Source organism: Penicillium digitatum, chromosome 5 (genome assembly GCF_016767815.1).
Source record: "Penicillium digitatum chromosome 5, complete sequence".
Lineage (NCBI taxonomy): Eukaryota > Fungi > Ascomycota > Eurotiomycetes > Eurotiales > Aspergillaceae > Penicillium > Penicillium digitatum.
In genome coordinates, this window is record NC_089388.1 from 2,230,880 (window position 1) to 2,252,675 (window position 21,796).

Sequence of the window (21,796 nt, forward strand, 5' to 3'; positions counted from 1 at the left end):
CGCCAGAAAACGAGGTCGGCGACGAGTGGGAACATCAACTTTCTAAACTACGGAAAATTAAAGAAAAACTACAACAAATTCAGGAAAATTGGAGAAATTACGAAAATGTTCAGGAGCTATTGTATTCCATTCTTTCTACATATTAAACTTCATTTTCTTCTCGAAATACTCAGTTTCGAAGTACAACGCCTCACAACCGTGCCTTATCCTCGTCCAGCAACTGAAGGCCTGTGATCTTCTCGAGTTCCTTGACAGCATCTTGGGTCTTTCCAAGTGTGACTTTCACTGTCCGCATGCCAGCATTCTTTGCCCCCTTCAAGTTTTCGCCGATGTCATCCAAGAACACAACATCGTCGGGATTAGATCCAACTAGCCCTCGACTCTTAGCTAAAGTATCCATTCCTTGTAAAGCCATCTGATAAATTTTAGGGTCAGGTTTTCGAAGACCTGTGTGTGCAGACGAAATAAAGAAATCGAATTGCTTCTTAACGTTGGATGCATCATTGTATTCATGGCCGTCGGGGAATATAACGGTGTTGGACAAAGCGCCCATCAGGAACTGCCCCGACTCTCTCAGTTTCTTCAGAGCTGGGTACATATATCGGTCTGGTGTACGAGATATCCGCATCATCTCCCAGAATAGCCATTCTGCATCAACCGTCGGCAGTGGAGGGATGGTAGAACCACTTGTGCTTTGTTTCTTTTGAAGCTGTTGGTGGAATTGTCTCCACCGCTCGGGGTCCGTTAGGTCCGCATTGAACCCTGCAAAGAAGTCGGCGTCCATCTTGATCTCGCCTCGCTCGAGCTTGTGCCAACAACCGTTCGGTGCCGTTCGCGAGATACTGAAATTGACCCATCCTGGTGGGATGTTTTGGGCAGTTTCATAGTCAAGAATAGCCTGAAATGGAGATGCAACCTAGAGATTTGTCAGTCCATATATCTTCAATCTCTGGGTCAAAGTAGCCGACTTACACACACTCCTCCGATGTCAAATAACAAGCCCACCGGCCGCTTGATCTTCTCTGTCATCCTGCGATGATAATGGGGCTGCTAGCGATAGCTATAGTCACTGCAAGATATGCCAAAGTTTCCTTCTAATTCGTGGCTAAAGGAGTTGTGATGACCTTAAAATCACAACGAATTGTTTTGCTCTGAACGCGATCTGGACCTAGAAGACGGTCAGTTTGCCGAGGTATATACAGTCTAGACCGAGGATATGCTTCCACCAAGAAATTTCATTGCCATCTTACAATGTACTTGAACCGTATACAGAGGATCAAACTATCATTCAGTTGGTGCTCATCAAATCCTTTCCCTCTATTTTGGTAGTTTGTGGCCCAAATCGGTTTGGCCATCCCGCAAAATCGCAATTGCGGAGAGACACGTGATGCATCTCTTATCGATAAGAACGCGCACCGAGAACAACGCGGGACTTTTTGAGACTCAACAATAGTTCTTTTCCAGCTCTGTTTGGATTGTGCTCAATATGGATTCAACTCGAACTATATCTGAGTTGAAATCTGCATTCATTTGGAGCCAAGTCCGTATCTTCTCCGAGAGCCTCGATCTACCCGAAGACTGGCGAAACTTTGCTGCTGAAACCACGGAAGGTGATCTGAGTGAGAAGGTGATCGAAGAAGTTCTACACAAAGGTCAGGACGCGAATCACCATTAAACAACTTAATCCTTTAAAGATTTGCGCCCATATTTGCGAGATGAACATTATGCTCATTGTCTTATTAGTAAATGGCGCTGCTAAGCAGCACAATCGTATTGTTTATTCCTCCCAAGCGATACACCATGTCGCCCAGCAGATTGCAACCCTGTACTGGTCATCGGTCAGCCAAGAGGCACGGAGCCGAGATGCTTTTGCTCAAGGTATTGAAAAGACTGTGGATTTGTCAAGGAAGATGTAAGATTTCCTCCATCTTCAGATAAAGGTGTGACAACACTGACTATATGGGTTAGGAACATCGCAAAGATGCCTGTCAACCTGGAAAGCCAGGAAGCCAGCGAAGAAGAGCAAGAAAGGTCAGTTTACAACCGCATCCGGATTTTCTCTGATTGAAGTTCCACCTGCCTTACACCAGTCGCACAGATACCGGCAGCTTCGTGAGCGGCTCACGGGTCTGGACAATCAACGGCAGCAACGGCAACGGCGCCTTGACCAGTTGCAGCATCTTCGTCGATTACTCGAGCCATTGAAAGATCCAAAGGGTGACATTCAACCTAATCTTATTACGAAGGATGGGGAACTTGTTCAAGAATTGGAGAAAATGCGCATGCTCGTAGCCAGAGTTGGAGGCCGGATCGCACAACAGAGAAAAAGCAGCGGTGCCCTTGAAACTTATGATTATTCACTTCCGGGCTCTGATCAGAGATTGGAAGCCCTGTTGGATATGTCTTGACGAAACCAAAATACCCCGTGCCCACAAGCGCATACAACGAAGTTATTTGCGATACGATACGATTACATATTGTGCCTCTTAATTTTTTTTTCCATTGTCGTTTCCTGGATTGTCTACTTGGATTTCGAGCACGTTGCCTGGGATACAATGTTCCAATGTCCATGTACCTTCCATCAGGGCAGCACATAGTATAGCCTCATGGATGTCAACAAAAGAACATAAGAAAGGCAAGTACGTGTCAATTACGACTTCATAGAACACATGCCATTGCACCGAAGCATAATTGAATAGAACTGGTTTATTTTCTCTCCAAATCTCGACCGTCATTGATCCATTACACTTACACACTCGTCCTCCGCCGGTCGGAAAGAAATAGGCTTCGCCCCACTGATATGCTGGGAAACCGACTCCCTTAGATGCGGGTTTTCTTGTCGATTTCCTATGCAGCTACTAATTTTTTAATTTCTATCCGAATGAGTGCCCTCAAGAAGATGAAGGAGCTTGTTGGCATGGGGAGATCACGTGAGACATTCAGATCACGTGCTGATTCAGCGCTAGCCCCACCTGCTAGTGTGAGCTCCCAGCACAATACGCCTGTCGACTGCCTACTGGAGACCTGTGATTCTAATCATAGCTCCCTTGACGAGACTACTATTGATTCAGACTCGAGTGATAGTGACGAGATAGTCCCTGATTTTAGTACACCCAAGACTACCGAAGGCAACACTTTTTCCTCCTCTTTCAAGGCTTTCACACGTGGGCATCGCCGTCGCTCCACGCACGTTACTCGCCGTGATCTTGAGAAGTTTCAATCGGAAGTCCTTGGCATTGAAAACCACGCATGCTGGTTCGACGAAGATAACGGCACCGGCACTCCGCAACCCTTCACTCGTGACGATCCTCAACTAGAGGAATTGAATCGCGCTTTCGCCGACGCCGACGTCTCTATGAACACGAACACCACAAGTATGGCTACCAACGGTACCGGCTCTGGTAACTTCTCGGGTTATGTCGAAAACAGTACTGGCGCGATGAACATACCCAACATCCCTCCCCGCCAGACTCCGTCTCCTTCTCCCTCCCACTCTTCGGTCACCACCCAGATCAATGGTGGCGGAATGGGCGCCATGGGTGCGGCAATTCCAATGAATGCTGGCCACCAGATGGATTTGCATCATCTCTATGAGATGGTAGTAGAATTAAGCGATGTGTTGAAGAACAACCGAGATGTGACCAAGAACATCGTCGCGAATGCGGAAGAGATTGTGGTATGTAGGACCTACGAACGTGCATTCAAATTCGATATTCAGCTAACACAGACTTAGAAAAACGGTATTGTCGACAGCTCTGGTCCAAATGGCCAGCAGGGCGATAACCTCAGTATGTTGACCCCTGGGAAGCCCGATCCACATCCCCATTTACTAACGCCTAGAGCAGTTGCGCGGATTGCCGAACTCGAGCGTGCCCTGGCCAAGGAAAAGCTTGTTAGTGCCGATCACAAGCACTATCGCGAGGAGAACGTGAAGATGATCCGGGAGTTTGAGACTGCCGTTGGTATCATGGTCGAACAAATCCGCAACTACTGCCAGAACAACAATATGCACTACCTTGCCCAGAAGAAGCATTACAATAATGTCCTTCAAGCTGAGCGCGACGCTCATCTGGAAAGCCGACTTGACCGTGACTACTGGCACGCTCAAACCATGAAATGTGCTGAAATGATCCGCACCGCCTACCGTCTCAAATGCGAAGAAGATGATGTCCCCACTCGCGTCATCTCCGGTCTGCAGAATGAAGTTCGTGCCTACCGCTTTGCGCTTGGCATGGAACCTGAAAAGCCCGAGGAGGAGTATGGCTGGGAATATCTCAAGAATATCCCCGGTCTGGAGTAGATGGGGGCCTATGTGCGGAAGGATTGGGGAATCGTCACCAATTTCTGAGGTCCGCTTGATGCCGTGATGACTGTTTCTTTTCACCGCATACCCCTCGGAGGCGTTTGTGTTTTCACTTTTTTTTGGTCTCTGCTCGGCACTTTTTCCCCTAAGAGATGGTGGCGTTTTTAGGTGTTCTTATTGTCGCGGATACCCCGTGTTTATGAGTGTTATGGTGTTCGACATCAGGACGCTCCCTTTTTTTTTTAAATGTCGAAACTAAAGTTCTCTTTGACATCCCTGCTCCCCCACCTAACTAATCCGCCGTAGACTGCACGTACTTGGAAGATCTGCGTACATGGGTCATGTTGTAGGTCTTGTGGTTTCCGCCACCGGAAAGCCGAACCTTCTCCGGATTGGTTCACTTCCCAATTTTTTTTTAACTTGCTAGTCCCTTCTCCCACGCTGCTAATATACTTTTTTTCAATAGTCGGAAACTGGTTATGTTACACTCTCACGTGTCCCCAACCCCCGATTATGTCACCATAGTTGCAAGCTTAATTGCCCAAGTGCATTCGGAAAGTCTGCCAATATCGCTCTCCCTATCCCTTTTAGTACCCTCTTGCATGATTTCACTATGCATTTCTTCCTGAAACAAGCCATGACATTGGGTCATTCACTGTAACTGGTGTACTTTTAACGCATCTGCAAAGCTCTCGGTCGCAGATCATACGGTACTCCCTAGCATTTCTCAGCATTTCCATCTTGTTCGTTGTGACCAGGTCTACAGTATAGTGTTTATCCACCTGATTCTCCTTTCAAATCTTTTTTGTGCGGAAAGTGGGGGACCAGCCAATGATGCGTCGTTCGATCTAGCATTATCCAGTCATTGCGCTCTTTATACGACGCCACACCGCTGATAAACCCTCGACGACCACCTGAGCACTGCGAAATTTGTTCGTTTTATCTCTGACTTTCGAGGTATTTCAAAATGGAGGGAGTTCAGACTGTGGACGTGAGCTGGCTTCATCACTCACAAAAAGGCAAGTCCCACTTTTTATGCTCGCACTTCTTCAGCCTCAAGTCATGGGTAGTTGGAGATGAACCGGGACAGCTTCTGACACTCTCTTCAGATCATTTGTCTCGCACAAAGTCAGTATCAGCAAACGATAGGCCTGGCACAGAGGCAGAGCCAGCGACCTCTCAACCTAAGCCACATCGGAGATCTCGTTCCAACAGCAACCCGGCACGCCCGACACCGGCCCCCTCCGCCTCAGAACCGAAGCCAGCTCCCCAGAATGATGCCGCACAAGCGCAGGCGAAACTATCACCATTTGAGAGGAACGAGGAGCATAAGCCATCTACGCCCTCGCCAGCGTCGCGAAAGACAGATCCCAAACCTATCGGACGACGAAATTCGTGGATCTCCAGTCTAAGCTCGAAGTTTTCGTCTGGATCTACCCCGCCATCGCAACCTAGTCTCAAGGCCAGCCCCGCGAGTCCGAAAACAACATCACCCCTCGACACCCATAACCCATTCGGCGCCGCCTACTTCCCGAGGGATAAGGACGAAGAGAAGAAAGACGACCCCAGTTCCTTTACTTCATCATCACCTAAGGGGCCCTCGTTTATTCACAATGCACTACGCAAGTTCTCGCACAATTCGGGTGGGTTGCCCAAGTTGAATCCCAATGGCTTGGTCTGTCCACGTCGCGTGATGAACATCGATCGAAACCGGCATCGATGCAAGATTGCGGACTTGAATCAGGCCAAGCTCAACCGAGTCGCATTCTGTGTGGATGTTGAAATAGCGGGCATTTCCCATCGAGACGATGACGAGGAAGCTCCTCCAACCAATCAATTACGGCAGCCTCTACCTGGGTCTAATAGCTACAAGCTCAAGAAGGCTGATCTCATATCGAAGGGACAAGACGAAGTTGGGTCTCTGAAGCAACCTCAGGCTACCGTCTTTGAAAAGGATAGTGCAGCTCCCGCTCCAGCCCCTGCTCCAGTTCCGATGCCTGTTCAGACCACCGGTGATGCGAAAGCCCAGTCTAGCTCTCCTCCGACAAATACCACCAGCAAGCCGTCTACTGACCCCAGTCCCAGTGGGGAAGGGACTGATCCAACAAGAAAGCAAGAGAAGAAGAAGCGTTCTGAGGCAGAGCGGAAAGAACGGAAGGAGAGAAAACGAAGACAAGCAGTCGCGAATGGCTCGGTCCCATTGCAACTCGATGCAGAGAATGACGAAGAGGATTTCCAAGGTCCAACACCAGGGCCAGGTCTCCCATGGTCCAAAACGCAAGGCCACCCGACAACCGACCCAGTGCGTATCTATCGCCGTTGTTGCCAGCTACGTGAGACGCCTGTTCTCAAAAGAGTGGTTGATGAGATCTCCAAGCCTTCATCAACACTAGCCGAATCACCCGGCACAGTAGCAGTTTTGGATCTAAGCAATTTCCCCATGACCTCACAGGATTTGACAACGTTCAGCGATTGGCTCGCAGTCGTTCCAGTCCGTAAGCTCATTCTTGAAAACTGTGCCTTGACAGATACTTCCGTGCGAGCCATCCTATCAGCCTTACTTTCTACCAAGACGGTGGAGCAGATGCGCTATCGACGAAGACGATCACGAAGACCAGAGTCTCCAGACTCCAATGATCATGAACGATACGGCGTTGTGGAAAAGCTTTCTCTGAAGGACAACACGAAGATCGGACGGGAAGGATGGCGCCACATCAGCCTTTTTCTTCATCTGTCGAAATCCTTGAAAGCTATCGATTTGTCGGGTATCCCATTTCCTCAAGGCCAGATTGTGATTGATGGTCCTGGGACAACGGGCCAACCCCAATCACACATGGCCGATGTGAGCATTATATTCGCGAGTGCCTTGGCAGAGCGCTTTGCTGGGGACTATCTTGAAGAACTGCTCATGAGCGAGTGTTATCCTTCGGTCAACGCTGTAAAGCAAATCTGCCAGGCGACCACCCAAATGGGTCTGCGAAGACTTGGCTTTGCGAACAATGGTCTGACGAGAGAGGGCCTGGAGCATGTGGCCGAGTACCTCAAAGCCGGGCAGTGCGAGGGACTGGACTTAGGTGGCAACGCTATAAAGAATGATCTCGATCTTGTCACGGGAGCGATTGAACCTGAAACACCGCTTTATGCGCTGAGTCTTGCCGATTGCTCCCTCAATCCGTCGGTAATTTGCCCGTTGCTCCAATCGCTTGCACAGATTCATAACCTCCGGTTCATTGACTTCTCTCACAATCGCGAGTTATTCTCATCACAGCCTAATGCGCTGGGGGCATTCCGTCGCTTCCTGCCGAAAATGCCGTCTTTAAAACGCTTTCATCTCGCTGATGTCGACTTGTCGCCAGATCACGTCATTGGTCTTGCTGAGGTATTGCCGGAGTGCCCCAGTTTGTGCCATCTGAATATTCTGGAGAATGAACAGATTGTAGCTCTAGCCTCTACCACAGACCCCGTTGCTCAGGAAGAAGCATGTGCTGTTTATGCGTCTATGATGGCAGCTGTCCGTGTTTCGCGGACGATCATTGCCGTCGATATCGATGTGCCCGTTGCAGAAAACAACGAAGTTGTCAAAGCGCTAGGATCGCAGATTGTGGCTTACTCGCTGCGGAATCTTGAAGGCGGCGCCATTGCAGAAGAGCTTTCTGACTCTACTTCTCCACTTGAGGATGTCCCTATACCAGAAATTTTGCAACATATTGTCGGACACGCTGGTATTTCCGAAGAGCCCTATGATGATGACGATGAGGCCGCTCCCGACGAGGATTATGTTATTGGTGGCACAGGTGTTGTTAAAGCATTGGGTGTTTGTCTCGGGAACCTGGACCAGCAAGGTCTCGATATTCTCGGCGAGCAATCTTTACCTGCCAGCGGTACCACAACACCCCGACGCCGCAAGTCTCGAAGTGTTCCCACCAAGCGGCCTCGCGACATGTCGAAGAATTTGCTGGAATCTGCACGCAATATCAGAGTCCGGATCCAGTCGGCCCTTATTCGCGAAGACCATGCAGGTAATGACGCGAATTATCGCCGCCTGCAATTTTTAGACATGACGTTGCATAAGATGATCCAACGCTTTGAGGATGAATACCCAGAAACTCGTGTCCTTCCCCCACCCCCGCCCGCTACTCTAGTCCCTGACAACAATTCCCAACACTCTGGTGATGACGATGGAACCGGCTCTATCGGTGCTAGTGGCAATCTGAACAGCAGCCAGCTTGACGAGACTGGCGGCGACGAGGAAGACGCCGACCAATATGCCGTTCGCCATTCTCGCACAAGTTCTATGACTTCCCTCCACTCTCGGGCCATGACTTCCCAAGAAGGACACATCCACCGCATCGGCCAGAACCTCCGCCGCGACTTCCTTAAACCGTCTCTAGTTCCTGGCGGCAGCGACGACGATTTTGAGTACGAAGGGGATGATTCGCACATTGCCGCTCTTCGGCAAAAGCTCGATCTTTTGCACGAGCAGCAGTCTTTGTCTCAATTCGATGACTTTGACGCCGACATGGCCTACAACCATCTCGGGACTACCGTCGATGAACTCTATGCTTCTCAGCAACAAGACGCCGAAGGATTCGAGCGCTTCAAGCAGTCCCAGATTGCCGCCCAGATCAATAGTGGTTTACGTCCAAGGGATAATGTAAACCCTAGGACAGGCTGCGATGAACCAGAGAGCAAGTCCTCTCCTTAGGTTCTTGTATCTTCATTTTTTATCATCTCGGTTTACCATCTTAACCCCCTGTGTATTCTTTTGCAAGCTTGCGTTCTTATAATATCTGTATATACTTCATGCGCGCGTGTCGTTGAGTATTTTCTATTCAGCCCGGTCTTCTGTATATACGTGGCGGGCACGGAAGGGGCGTAATCCTGTTACCACCAGCATCTTCGACGTCATTGCGACTACCTTATTTGACTATTCATCTACCTGTGGTTATTTCGGGGATGTATCAATCACTCTTCATAATCAAGGAATTTCCCCATCTATTTATTTCTCTCATTCAAAATGGGTCTGAGCACATCTTCCAAGTAGGTAGCAAGGTGTTGGCTGCCTCAGGCCAGTGAGACTACCTGAAAGTGGGTTCCTCGGCTGAACATCCCCGGTTTTCTGGGGTATCACATGTCACCTCCGTCATGGCAATGACCTATTTCTCAACTCCCTCAACGCCATCAAATTCCTCGACTTTCTCAATAGCGGAGATGTATGCGCCCATATCTGGCTGATCAGTCTCTTACAGCTCCGCCATGGCTGCTCAATCTAAACTACTACCGCCCGAACGCTCCATCAAACATATCCTCTCCAGCCTAACAGCCCTCTACCTGCGAAACCGCACCCGCATCTCCCGCACCGTATACATCGCCCTCTTTGCCGCGCTAGCCAAAAGAATCCACAATGCCATCTCCGAGCAAAAAGCTGCGTCACAGCAGGTAGACCTGCGCCGACGGCCCGGCACTAGCAGTCTAGGCGATGAGGAGCAACCTCGCAAGAAACGCGTGGAGATCAACCGGGAATTCATGACGAACTTGCTCCATCTACTGAAGATTGTCATACCTGGATGGCGAAGTAAGGAGCTACGACTGCTGGTGAGCCATAGCGTCTTTCTGGTGCTCCGGACTTTGCTTAGTTTGTACGTCGCCGAGTTGGATGGAAGACTTGTAAGCAACTTGGTGCGCGGTAGAGGGAAGGATTTCTTGCTCGGTCTTTTCTGGTGGATGATTGTGGCTGTCCCTGCCACTTTCACTAATTCGATGGTAAGTCCCCGGCGATTGGACCCAGGTTACAAGTCTGAAGTGCTGGGATGCGACCGTTCAATGCATTTGCTGACTTGTCGATTTTGGTGTATTAGCTCTCCTACCATCAGTGCAAGCTTGCGCTCAGCTATCGCAAGCGCCTTACAGGCCATATCCACGAGAAGTATCTGTCTAACATGACTTTCTATGCCATCTCTGCCTTGGACGATCGAATAAAGAACCCCGATCAGCTCGTCACGGTCGATGTGTCTCGCTTCTCGGACAGTCTGGCAGAACTGTACTCCAATTTAGCTAAGCCCATTCTCGACATGGCTATTTACAATTACTCGCTCTCTAAAACTGTGGGAGGCGAAGGGTTGTTCATCATGAGTCTGCTAGTGCAGTTATCTGCCAACGTTATGCGTATGCTGACTCCACCATTTGGCAAATATGTTGCCGATGAGGCCAGGTTGGAGGGTGAATTCCGTTTCCTTCATTCACGGCTTATCGATTACAGCGAAGAAGTCGCACTTTACCATGGTCACGAGGCCGAGAAGGATACCCTGGACAAGGGTTATTTCACGTTGATCAAGCATGTAAACCGCATTCTGCGCCGGCGCCTTTACCATGGATTCATGGAGGACTTTGTGATCAAGTACTTCTGGGGAGCTATGGGCTTGGTACTCTGTAGTGTGCCTGTCTTCTTCAAGATCCCCGGTCAAGTCACCCACAGCTTGGGGGATCACACTGAAAGTACGTTGATGTCCTTTGATGTTAAATTTTTTTACATTCTGATTACTTACAGGCTTCGTCACAAATCGTCGAATATTGCTTTCTTCCTCGGATGCTTTTGGTCGATTGATGTTCTCCTACAAAGAGATCTCGGAGCTGGCTGGCTACACTTCGCGTGTCTCCTCACTACTGGAAGTGATGGACGATCTCCTCGCGGGAAGGTTCGAGAAGAAGTTGGCGTCCTCCGCCTCAACAGAGGAGAATGCGGCGGTGCTGTCTGGTCGGGGCAAAGTCATAGAAAGCGACGCAATTGAGTTCACTGACGTACCGATCGTCTCCCCGAACGGTGATGTTTTGGTGCGTAAGCTTTCCTTCGCCGTTAACCCCGGTGACCACCTTCTGATCGTCGGACCCAATGGGTGCGGCAAATCCTCTCTGTTCCGGATCCTGGGCGGGCTCTGGCCGGTATATGGAGGCACAGTGAAGAAACCCCCTTTCCAGGATATTTTCTACATTCCCCAGCGACCCTATCTGTCCCGTGGGACCCTGCGACAGCAAGTGATTTACCCAGATGGAGTACGTGAGATGCGTGCCAAGGGTGTCACTGACGCCGATCTTTACGATGTCCTATCAGTGGTTGAGATTGAATCCGTCGTAGATCGCCCTGGAGGCTGGGATGCTGAGGAAGAATGGCGCGACGTGTTATCCGGTGGTCTGCAGCAGCGCATTGCTATGGCCCGGTTGTTCTATCATCGACCCAGGTTCGCCATTTTGGACGAGTGCACATCCTCGGTGACGCTGGAAATTGAGAAGGTCATGTACGAGACGGCCAAGAAACTTGGTACCACGCTCATGACTGTCTCACATCGACGCAGTCTCTGGAAGTATCACCAGAATATTCTGCAATTCGATGGACAGGGTGGCTATATCTTCACCGGCCTAGACTGGGAGCGACGCTTGAAACTCGAAGAGCAAGTTTCCCTAGTTTCCCGATCTTTTTTGCCGAATGCCCACTAACGTTGTCGCAGTGAGAAGGAAGAATTGGACTTGCAGCTACGGGCTGTACCGGAATTGCAGCGCCGGGTTGCCGAATTAACGGCCTAGTTTCTTATCCATCGTTTTATGCTCCGTACTATTTGACAGTCTCTTAGCGTTGAACAATGTCTTATGCATCCACTTACAATGATATCGACCAATCCCATCAAAAGTCCCAGTCTCGGCCTTCCACTTTTTGGCATTCTTGTTGTGGACCCCCCTGACAACAGCCAATCAGCGCCAGTTACATCAACACTTGAATTCTCACGATGTTCAAAGAAGCCCTTTGCGGCCCACACTGATGTCGTTATAGATCCCTACGTCATATTCCTGGTCTATCTTGTTTGCCACGAAGAATCCCAGGTTCTTGATGGATTCGTACGTTGCATCGTTGACTTGGCCAGTTTTGCTTCACGTCTTTTTAACTTGTACTCCGTATCTTTCCAACTCTCTCCAGTATTCCTATAGAACCCATACAATTTAAACACAGAATGGTCATCTCACAGACAAATCCCAATCAAAGAAGAAAGATCATTATCTTCTCTGGTATGCAACCTCCTTACTATTCACCGTCGCCGAGAAACCCTACCCTGTATCTTCCCAATTCTAGTCCAAACCCTCCAATCCCAACCACAGAGCTCCCAAGTGCACATAAGATGACAAAAGAACCCCCCCCCCCCAGATTTTGACGGCACAATCTTCCTACAAGACACCGGCCACGTCCTAGTAGACAACCTAGGCTGCGGCGTAGCCTACCGCAACAAGCTCGAAGAACAATTTAAAACTGGCGAGCGATCCTTCCGCGACATTTCAGACGACATGTGGGGATCCCTCAGCATCCCCTTTGGCGACGGCTTCGACATAATGGAAAAGAACCTCGAACTCGACCCGGGCTTCCGCGAATTCCACCAGTATTGCGTCCGCGAGGGTTTCCCCTTCAACGTGATCAGTGCAGGCCTAAAACCCGTTCTGCAGCGCACGCTGGATATCTTCCTCGGCGAGAAAGAGGTAAGTGATTTCCAAGTGCCCTTCCCACCCTCCCTCCAATCAACAACATCAATTTTCCACTCCAGATCCAACTCCAGATCCAGATCCGTATCACCTAACAACCATCTGCAACCCACCCCCCCACAGGCATCAACAATCGAAATCGTCGCAAACGACCTAAAAGCACCAGGCGGAATCCCGTGGAAACCCGTCTGGCGCGACAACACAGATTCCGGCCACGACAAAGCCGAGAGCGTGAACCAAGCGCGCTCAAAAGCACAGGCAGAATGCGAGCCCGACGAGATCCCGCTGATCGTATTCATCGGCGACGGCGTGTCCGATCTCGCCGCGGCCCGCGAGGCAGATGTTCTCTTTGCGCGCCGCGGTCTACGGCTCGAGGAACACTGTCTCGAACATCACATCCCGTATACGCCGTTTGATAGCTTTGCTGATGTCAAGAGGGAGGTTGAGGCGATTAGTCTTGAGGATCAGAAGAAGACGGGTGGTGTTGGGAAGCCGGTGCGGTATAACCCGCGTGCAAATATGTGGAGGAGGATCTCTAGTAAGGAGGCTGTATGTTTCTCCCTCTTCGCCCCCCCCCCCCCCCCCCCCCCTTCTTTCTCTTGTTTTGAACTAGTTTGGCATGGGGCGGCTTTGCTAATGGGGTTGGATTGTAGGTTCCGACGCTTATGGCTACGGCTACACCTTCGCGGGATGAGAGGATGGTGCTTTGGCCGGATTATTTCTCGGAGCCCAAACAGACTCAGACTGAGCCGACGATTCAGGAGTGAAGTTGTTGTGGGGGGCTGGATACATTTTGGAGGCTCACGTTGTCATTGTTTGGACTTCTTTCTGGTTTTGGTTTTGGTCTGGAGTGGGCGTTGGTTCAATATTTTCAGTTATGACTGCCTCGAGGTAGAATCGCTCTATTTTTCGAGATTGGCTTGTTTATTTGCCTAGCTCTGTAAAGATCAAGTGCAGATCAAGTCTTTTCATCAACGAGTCAAGGATCTGTGTAACAGAAGGTGTAAAAGGAGGGATGTACTATTATTGCTAAGGATGCCGAAGAAGCCCATCAACAACTTGTATAATCACCAGAAAAGAAGGGAGGCTTCGCACTACCTATGTCAAACCACAGTCTGTTTATGCCGAAACATCCAGAGGCTCGATATTCCAGATACTATCAGCGTACTCATTAGTGACGCGATCCATAGAGAAGAATCCCATGCGCGCAACAGAGGAAATCGACTTGGCCAGCCACTCCTCCTGATTCTGGAATGCCTCGTCGACCATCTCGTGCGTGGTGATGTAGGAGTTGAAATCGTCCGAGACGAGGTAGTAATCGCCATGCTCTTCAATAGAGCTAGTGAGCGCCAAGAAATCAGCTTTGTCACCGAACATGTTGTCTTTAATTGCGTTGAAGACGCGCTCCAGCTGTGGGTCCAGTTTGAAGTCGCCGTAGAAGTGTCGATGACGTAGGTCCTCGACGTCTTCTGCAAGATTGCCGAAGAGGAAAATGTTCTGCACCCCGATCTCACGGGTAATCTCGATCTGTGCGTTGAGTTAGTATTGCTGGGACGGAACTTGGGTCCATGCTAGCGGAAGAAGACTTACGTTGGCTCCATCGCAGGTGCCAATGATCAGACCGCCGTTCAGGACAAACTTCATATTGCTCGTGCCGCTGCCTTCGGTACCAGCGGTTGAGATGTGCTCGCTGATATCCGAAGCAGGGCAGATAATCTCTGCCTTGCTAACATTGTAATCTGCAATGAAGATGACCTTCAGAAGGTCACCAATCTCCGGGTCCTTGTTCACTACATCAGCCACCTTGTTGATGAGATGAATGATGGTCTTCGCCATCCAGTAACCGGGGGCTGCCTTGCCTCCGAAGATGGAAACTCGAGGCACCACTTTCTTCTTCTCTTCGGCCGACATGGCTTTGATGCTCAAGTAGCGGTGGATAACCCCAAAGATGTTGAGCTGTTGACGCTTGTACTCATGGATACGCTTCACCTGCACGTCAAAGAGGGCATTTGGATTGACATCGAATCCCGTGGTGGCCTTGATGTGTTTGGCTAGACGCAGTTTGTTCTCCCGTTTGATGACTGCCCACTCCTCGCGGAAAGCCTTGTCGTCAACAAATGCCTCTATCTTGTCTAGAAGAGTGAGATCCTTCAGGAAGTCGTAGCTTCCAAGCTTCTCTGCAATCAACGCAGACAACCGGGGGTTGGCCTGGTGGAGCCAACGCCTCGGAGTGATGCCATTGGTGACATTGGTGAAACGGTCTGGTCCATAGATCTTCACAAAGTCTTTGAAGAGAGTGGTCTTGAGCAGGTCTGAATGTAGCTCGGCCACACCGTTCACTTTGTGAGAGCCAATGATGGCCAGATAGGCCATACGCACCATCTTGGGATGCGACTCTTCAATGATGGAGACGCGTGAGAGGATCTCTCGGTCATTGGGGAATCGCTTCTCAACAGATTGCAAGAAGAAGAGATTAATTTCGTAGATAATTTGCAAGTGCCGCGGAAGCAGGTTCTGCATCAGCGGGACAGACCATTTCTCCAGCGCTTCGGGAAGGACGGTGTGATTGGTATACCCAAAGGTCTTGATGACGATGCTCCATGCCTCGTCCCATTCCAAGCCTTCCTTGTCAATCAAGATTCGCTGGAACTCAACAATTGCAAGGGTAGGGTGGGTGTCGTTAAGCTGGATGGCGACCTGATCAGGGAACTCGGCCCAGGCTCGTTTGGTCTTCTTGAACCGGCGAACTATGTCATAGAGCGAGGCAGCACACCAGAAGTACTGCTGCTTCAGACGCAGTTCTTTGCCTCGCTCGAGGTTATCATTAGGGTAGAGAACAGCTGAGATTGTTTCCGCCCTCTGCTGGTCGGCTACTGCGCTTTCGTAGTCTCCAGCGTTGAACTTCTGGAAGTCAAACTCTCCGCTGCTGGCCTTGCTGGACCACAGACGAAGGTTGTTGGTGGTCTTCGTACCGTACCCGGGAATGGGGACATCGTATGCGATGGCTTGAACAATCTCACCATCCTCCCATGAGTGCGAGATCTTGCCACTCTCATCCTGGTATTTTTTGACGTTGCCATAGAACTGGATGTCGACTGTGATTTCGTGTCGCGGGAATTCCCAGGGGTTATTATCCAGCCAGTAGTCAGGAATCTCCACTTGGTAGCCATTGACAATCTCCTGTTTGAAGATACCATAGCGGTAACGCAGTCCGTATCCCCAGGCAGGGTAGTTCAGCGTGGCCATACTGTCCAAGAAGCACGCCGCCAGACGTCCCAGACCACCGTTACCCAATGCTGCATCGTGCTCCTGGTTGATGACGTCCTCGACGCGGAACCCAAGATCGCTCAATCCATCTATTATCATTAGCGTTAGTTCATATGACCGATCCTCTCGAAGCTTACCTCGAGCAACATCCTTCAAGCCAACGTTCAGCATAGCATTGTCCAATGTACGTCCCATGAGGAACTCAAGCGACAAATCTACCCCATCAATTAGCCGTTGTCTTCTCCCAGCGGGCTAGACACATACAGTAGACTCGCTTCTGATCGGTAAAAGTCTGACGCTGCTGAGTCTTGTTCCACTCAATGATCAATCGGTCTCTAAACGCAAGCGCGGTTCCCGAGTATGCGGCCCTACAGAATGTCCCAGGTCAGCAAGCACCGCTTGACTCAAAGGATACCAAGCCCGTACAACTCATCGCAATTATACAGTGAGCGAGCGAGGGTCGTTTCGATATGGCGCACGAGATCTTTCTGCGGGAGGCGTTAAACCCATTGTATCAAGTATGAACGCATCTCGAACTCACCTCGAATTCCTCTTTGGTAGTGAATTCAGTCGCCGACTAAATTGACTCGAGGCATTAGCTATTCAATCTGGAATTTCCGTTTCATCTCCACACACATATTTCCTCCAGCTGTATGATTCTGGTCAGTCCAACCATAAGACAATACTCAGTCAGACAGGTACTCACGCCTCTCGTAGTGGCTCAGGAATGCTGGCTTCAACATTCTTAATCTCGGCAGGCCCAAGGCCGGTGAATGTGCGCTTGTGCTTGGGACGACTGAATCCTGGACCGACAGGACCCTGGAGATCGGCAATAGGAGCTCCTACGGAAGGTCTTCGTTCCCGACGAGGTTGCTGTTGAACCAGTTCAGTCGGTGCAACCGGATCCGAGACGGTTGACATCATGAAAAGCGGAAAGGAGGAAGTTGGAATTTAAGAAAGCTGTAATTCTGGACAAAGTACACCAGAAAAAAAAAATTGACTGGCAGGTACAACGGCTACTTTAAAAGAGAAAAGAGGGGAAAGGGCCAAGTCCATGTCATGACTTTTGGAGTAACATCAATTCTTTTTTTAGTTTTGATCCATTTCGGGGAGTTTAGGGGAGTTCAAATGATTTTAGTCCATCTTGCAGCCTGTTTCTGGTCAAGTCAGTGTCATCTCTCGACTATATTGTATACTTCCTTGACGGTACAGGTCCGTGCAAGTATACCTCTCACATCATGCCATTTCTAAGTTTCGTCTCCAAGACATTGCCAGGCTCTCAAAGCCAATATAAATTCCCCCACTAGATCCCGACTCTTCGGCTCCAGTGTATCGGCTCCACAATCATCTCCGGAATCATCTCCAGGCCAATTAAGTCTCTACGCCATTTTCATACTGCGTGATTATCATCCCTCCGAGCTTGCCGGATGCCAACAAACCCTGATACCCCCACCAGGACCCAATTCACAGACGCATCATACCGTGCGTCGAGGCCCCAGTGCGTATCATGACCTGATCAATCTGAGGTAAGTACCCAAACGCATTACTCGATGGTAGACACGATGGTATTTGCTCTTGTGGGGGGGGCTTCAGTCTCCGGGGCCTCTCAGACTCTGTTGTCAGGAAAATCGTTAGTAGTGGGGCGTGGTGGCTGCTATGATGTGGGTGGCTGTGTGATGGGATAAGATGCAAGAGAGCTTTGGTTGGGAGACGGCAGGTCGGGGGATTATTGCCCATGACTTGATGATAACGAAGAGGGATGTTGTAGGTTCGTTGGGAGAGTGATCGAAATATCTTCCCTGGATTTCTGGGCTTCTCGCTTCCGTCGCCCCCTTTTCTTATACTTCTACACTAGAGATCAATAGAAGCTCTGAGTGGGCTATCCAAGTGCTAGAGCTTCTCACGACTACCATCTACACTTAGCACATCTACGGCAAACAGGATGCAGAAACCAAAGTAGATTCGAATGGGAGAATTGATTTATCGAGGCTCAGCTATGCATAAAAAAGCCTGGGCTACGTCCCAATCCCCAACTCCGTACTACCCCAATTAGAGCTCCGGGGGATCATGAGCTGGCACATGGCCCAGGCTCAGTAACCCCGGTACCGGTCTATGCAAGATAGATAAGAGTCCTCGGAGCGTGAAAACAAAAACGCTGGAGGACAACCTAGCAATAATGAATAAAGACAAAGAAATCAGAGAGCATCAGGCGTGGAAGCGCTTAGAATCGTGGGTTGATGGTGAAGTGACAGGAGAAAGAAAAGACAAACACAGAGAAAGGAAAATTGGAAAAGAGGAATTAGCGGGAGTAAATATCAGAGACATAGCAATGTCGAAAATAGGAAGACCACCATGGTATACATGAGGGATTGGAAAAAGGCCTCGAGACAAGGTATTGGAAAAACAAAAACGTAGGATATAGTGAAGGCAACCGTGGAAACAGAAAGCCCATTAAGTAGGCTGGTGTGTACCCCGTTGGGATGATCGAGTCCACGAAAAGAAAGTCCGGAATGTGTTCTGGCCCGCTACCGGGGTTCTGGCCCGGTGGCATCCTCGGGGTTGTCATACACTCATTCCGGGGCTTTATCAAGAGGGAAAAGGCACATGGAACAGGAACTGTAGCATAGTGGACTTTCCCGAACATGCTACCGAGACCTTTATGGAACATCGACCCATGTTAAATAGAGGGAAACCGCATTAAGTACCAAATGGAATGTCCTAGACCAGAGCCAGCGCCTGGGAAATCAGCCGAAAAAGCCATTAAGGCGCCATCAACGCCTGCAGCTCGTCAAAAGTAAAGGAAGGAAAAAGACGAAAAGGGTATGGTATGAGAGGTCGTTGGAAAACTGTTCAGGCAGTCTCCTGAAGAGGCGAATCAATGGAACACCGAGGGCGACGTTGAGAATAGGGACGGTGTGAGGTCGTAAGGTTGGATTGGAGGGAAAAGTACGCATAAGCACCTGAGGACATTTGTGTGACTGGGTCCTTGGGATAAATTTGCGCGGCTATAGAATACCTGAGTCTTTCAAGGCATTCTGCAGGATAGTCTCTTTGACTGCTGCGAAGACCAAGCGGATATTCGAGGTATCAGTCGCTTGTGTGAGACTGAAGGGGAATAAGAAGTGGTTAGAAATCACGGTGGGTGGGAACTGATACAGTTGGGATCATGTGGAACTCACTGTGGGTATAGGTTCAAGTGTGCTCGGTTCACCTGGTTGAATCGCCAGAGCAGGTACTTGGCGGCACGGTGCACGTCGTTGCCGCCCGAGTAATCGGGGAAGTAGTTGCTCAACGGCGATCTAGGCAGTTTCAAGCGAAACAAATCGACTTTGTTCAGGAACAGGATGATGCTTGTTCGCATAAACCACCGAGAGTTGACCACGGAGTCGAAGAGAACCAAACTTTCCATCATACGATTCTGCGGGGTCTGTCAACTCCGATATAATGTGCTCGGTGGATTCAGTTGTCTTACCTGATTACTTTCTTCCAGTAGTACTTGATCATATTCACTGAGCGCAACGCAAAAGATTATGGACGTCACGTTTTCGAAGCAATGGATCCACTTCTTTCGTTCACTGCGCTGGCCGCCCACATCAAACATGCTGTCACGGGTTAGAGATATCCCAAATCGTGGGTGCCGAAAACAAGTTCCACGTACTGTATGCTCAATTGGCCCATTGTGAAACGTGTCTCGTAGATACCGGTGGTCTTCGTTCTTGCTCGGAGTACATCTGAAACATCCGGGACGTAATTGGGGGCCGTTATCCGTTTCGCTTCCTCGAAGAAACTAATCACGGGTTAGAATTCGGCCTTGGGATCAAAGACGGAAGGATGGGTGGCCTTACTATGGTGCCGAGTCCATCAGATAAAACTCATTCTGATGTTCCAAAACTGTTGATGTACATGGGTCGTTCCAGAGATATGTGATGGCATCGCCGATTTTCGAATCAAGCGCAGTGTTGGGATCCGGATCCACGTTGTACTCTTCCAGAAATGAAATGTAGTCCTGCACCTTCTGGCTGGACGGTTCAAGCTGGAGATAGTGATATGCTCCAATGAGGGCTTTTGCGCAATCCAGGAGGTTCTTGTACACGGTTAATCGATACAGCGCAAGTTCTTCCACGGTGTAACCATTCTGGTGGATGATCTTCATCTGTTTTACGATCGTTGATTTGCCGCTTTCTCCTGATCCTGAGTTTGAAGTCAGCCAACCACCAGCTCTCCAAGCGAGCACCGGAGTACCTACCCAAAAGAAGGATCTTGCATTCTCTTCGTAGCCGCCTAGAATCTTCTTCTAGCCTACGGTCAATCTGTTGGCTTCGCTTTTTCTGTTCCACGTCCCCTACGGACTCCGAGCTGAAACATGACCCCATTGCAAAATCTTCAGTGACCCAGACCAGCAGGTAGGAGACTCATCAACCGCGCGCAAGAACAGACTGTGCCGGTCAAAACGGCCGGAGCCTTCGCTTGAGAAGATTGCCAAGCGCCACGCACGGGGAATGATCAGCGGGACCCGGTATGGAGATGGATGTGCGTGATATCGGAACCGCTTTCAATGGGAGCAACTGTTGCAAAGATGTCAAGGCGAGAGGTAAAGGTTGAAGGAATTGCGACAAGTGAGTTTGGAAGGAGAGTCGTGGAGTTCGGGTATAGCGGTTAGGACGGGGGCGGACGGGAGATGGGGAAACGCGGAGAGTCAGGGATGAGTTGGGATGAGCCGTTAAGATGTAAAGAGTGATAAAGGTAAGAGTACAGAGTAGAGTAAGGGGAATTAAAAAGTGTCAAGAGAACTGTTCAAAGAATCAGAGAGTGTCAGTGCAACCATCGTCATGCTGGGGGAGTGGAGATGACTTTGGGGAGAGAGGGTAAGAAATGTAAGAAACCTGTACGGCTCAGCTTACATTTGGTAAGAAATGTAATACCTGTATTTCACCTGTTTTCTTTCTTTTTCTTTCTTTGGGTGGTGAGAGCTTACATTATTCCCATTTCAAGGTTGCTCTGGGTCTCTATTCGAGCTTCTTGTAATATCAGGGCATTTACCTTTATTTTTTAGATTAAAGATACACCTAATTAGCCATGTATCATGTAGGTAAAAAAGGAAAACCTGGGGGAAATTAGGCACGTTCTTCTGTCGGATCTCACCTGTAGGTAATGATTTAGTACCAAATTCTCCTAATTTTCGCCCGGGCAAAAATCACAGTCACAAATTGTAAGACTGACACTCCTATAAAAGAACACTGTTAAAGCGAGAAACGATAAAAACTGCCCGAGGGTTCTAATCTAACGGGGCGCCACCAGATGACCGTCTGTGCAATCATGCGTTCTTGTCCCCTATCAGTTGTTCAGAATGGTCGATCAAAATTTTCCTGTCTAGATTTACCGCAAATCTCGAATACCAATCTCTGACCAGGAGTTCTGTACTCCGTACTCCATTTCATACTCTTTCAGCCCACTCTAGAGCTTTAAAGTGGAGCGTGACGAAAAATGGATGGCTGCCTCAGGCACACAGGCGGGGCTGTGTGGCAGGTCACCGGTGTGTGTCTGACATCTACCAACTCCGTACAACAGCGGGACACTCTCCATTAATGTATTTCCTTCTATCGGATCTGAATCTGCTTTCATCTGAACTACATGTCACTTTCATGTGCGATTGGCTTATCTCGGACATGTGGTGAAGCCGGGCACTGACCCCTTCTCTCCTCAGAA

General features: G+C 49.5%; 8 protein-coding genes across 8 annotated transcripts; 5 read left to right on the top strand and 3 right to left on the bottom strand.

Moving 5' to 3' along the window:
* Positions 1-190: 190 nt before the first annotated feature.
* Pdw03_1998 (HAD-superfamily hydrolase, subfamily IA) lies at positions 191-1,029 on the bottom strand (the record flags this gene model as incomplete). Its single annotated transcript, XM_014680779.1, has 2 exons — positions 191-916; positions 973-1,029. The coding sequence occupies 2 exons, from the start codon at positions 1,027-1,029 to the stop codon at positions 191-193; spliced, it is 783 nt and encodes a 260-aa protein (XP_014536265.1).
* Positions 1,030-1,486: 457 nt separating this feature from the next.
* On the top strand, positions 1,487-2,408 carry Pdw03_1999 (Kinetochore Sim4 complex subunit Fta4; the record flags this gene model as incomplete). Its single annotated transcript, XM_014680777.2, has 4 exons — positions 1,487-1,652; positions 1,744-1,912; positions 1,969-2,031; positions 2,099-2,408. The coding sequence occupies 4 exons, from the start codon at positions 1,487-1,489 to the stop codon at positions 2,406-2,408; spliced, it is 708 nt and encodes a 235-aa protein (XP_014536263.2).
* Positions 2,409-2,881: 473 nt separating this feature from the next.
* Positions 2,882-4,300, top strand: Pdw03_2000 (Kinetochore Sim4 complex subunit Fta4; the record flags this gene model as incomplete). Its single annotated transcript, XM_014680776.1, has 3 exons — positions 2,882-3,676; positions 3,734-3,788; positions 3,846-4,300. The coding sequence occupies 3 exons, from the start codon at positions 2,882-2,884 to the stop codon at positions 4,298-4,300; spliced, it is 1,305 nt and encodes a 434-aa protein (XP_014536262.1).
* A 970-nt stretch (positions 4,301-5,270) lies between these two features.
* Pdw03_2001 (Cell wall biogenesis protein Mhp1, putative) lies at positions 5,271-9,008 on the top strand (the record flags this gene model as incomplete). Its single annotated transcript, XM_066100051.1, has 2 exons — positions 5,271-5,322; positions 5,413-9,008. The coding sequence occupies 2 exons, from the start codon at positions 5,271-5,273 to the stop codon at positions 9,006-9,008; spliced, it is 3,648 nt and encodes a 1,215-aa protein (XP_065957778.1).
* A 551-nt stretch (positions 9,009-9,559) lies between these two features.
* Positions 9,560-11,881, top strand: Pdw03_2002 (ABC transporter, N-terminal; the record flags this gene model as incomplete). The annotated part of the gene is made up of 4 exons (XM_014680774.2): positions 9,560-10,066; positions 10,162-10,798; positions 10,851-11,748; positions 11,806-11,881. 4 exons carry the CDS (start codon positions 9,560-9,562, stop codon positions 11,879-11,881), a joined length of 2,118 nt encoding a protein of 705 aa, XP_014536260.2.
* Positions 11,882-12,303: 422 nt separating this feature from the next.
* Pdw03_2003 (2,3-diketo-5-methylthio-1-phosphopentane phosphatase, putative) lies at positions 12,304-13,590 on the top strand (the record flags this gene model as incomplete). Its single annotated transcript, XM_014680772.2, has 4 exons — positions 12,304-12,358; positions 12,495-12,820; positions 12,947-13,372; positions 13,477-13,590. The coding sequence occupies 4 exons, from the start codon at positions 12,304-12,306 to the stop codon at positions 13,588-13,590; spliced, it is 921 nt and encodes a 306-aa protein (XP_014536258.2).
* Positions 13,591-13,802: 212 nt separating this feature from the next.
* On the bottom strand, positions 13,803-17,011 carry Pdw03_2004 (Phosphorylase; the record flags this gene model as incomplete). Its single annotated transcript, XM_014680771.2, has 10 exons — positions 13,803-13,852; positions 13,922-13,938; positions 13,992-14,350; positions 14,414-16,179; positions 16,228-16,305; positions 16,355-16,458; positions 16,517-16,578; positions 16,632-16,667; positions 16,727-16,739; positions 16,797-17,011. The coding sequence occupies 10 exons, from the start codon at positions 17,009-17,011 to the stop codon at positions 13,803-13,805; spliced, it is 2,700 nt and encodes an 899-aa protein (XP_014536257.2).
* Positions 17,012-19,095: 2,084 nt separating this feature from the next.
* On the bottom strand, positions 19,096-20,463 carry Pdw03_2005 (Fungal G-protein, alpha subunit; the record flags this gene model as incomplete). The annotated part of the gene is made up of 6 exons (XM_014680770.2): positions 19,096-19,195; positions 19,270-19,508; positions 19,563-19,692; positions 19,749-19,877; positions 19,936-20,281; positions 20,337-20,463. The coding sequence occupies 6 exons, from the start codon at positions 20,461-20,463 to the stop codon at positions 19,096-19,098; spliced, it is 1,071 nt and encodes a 356-aa protein (XP_014536256.2).
* Between the last annotated feature and the right edge of the window lie 1,333 nt (positions 20,464-21,796).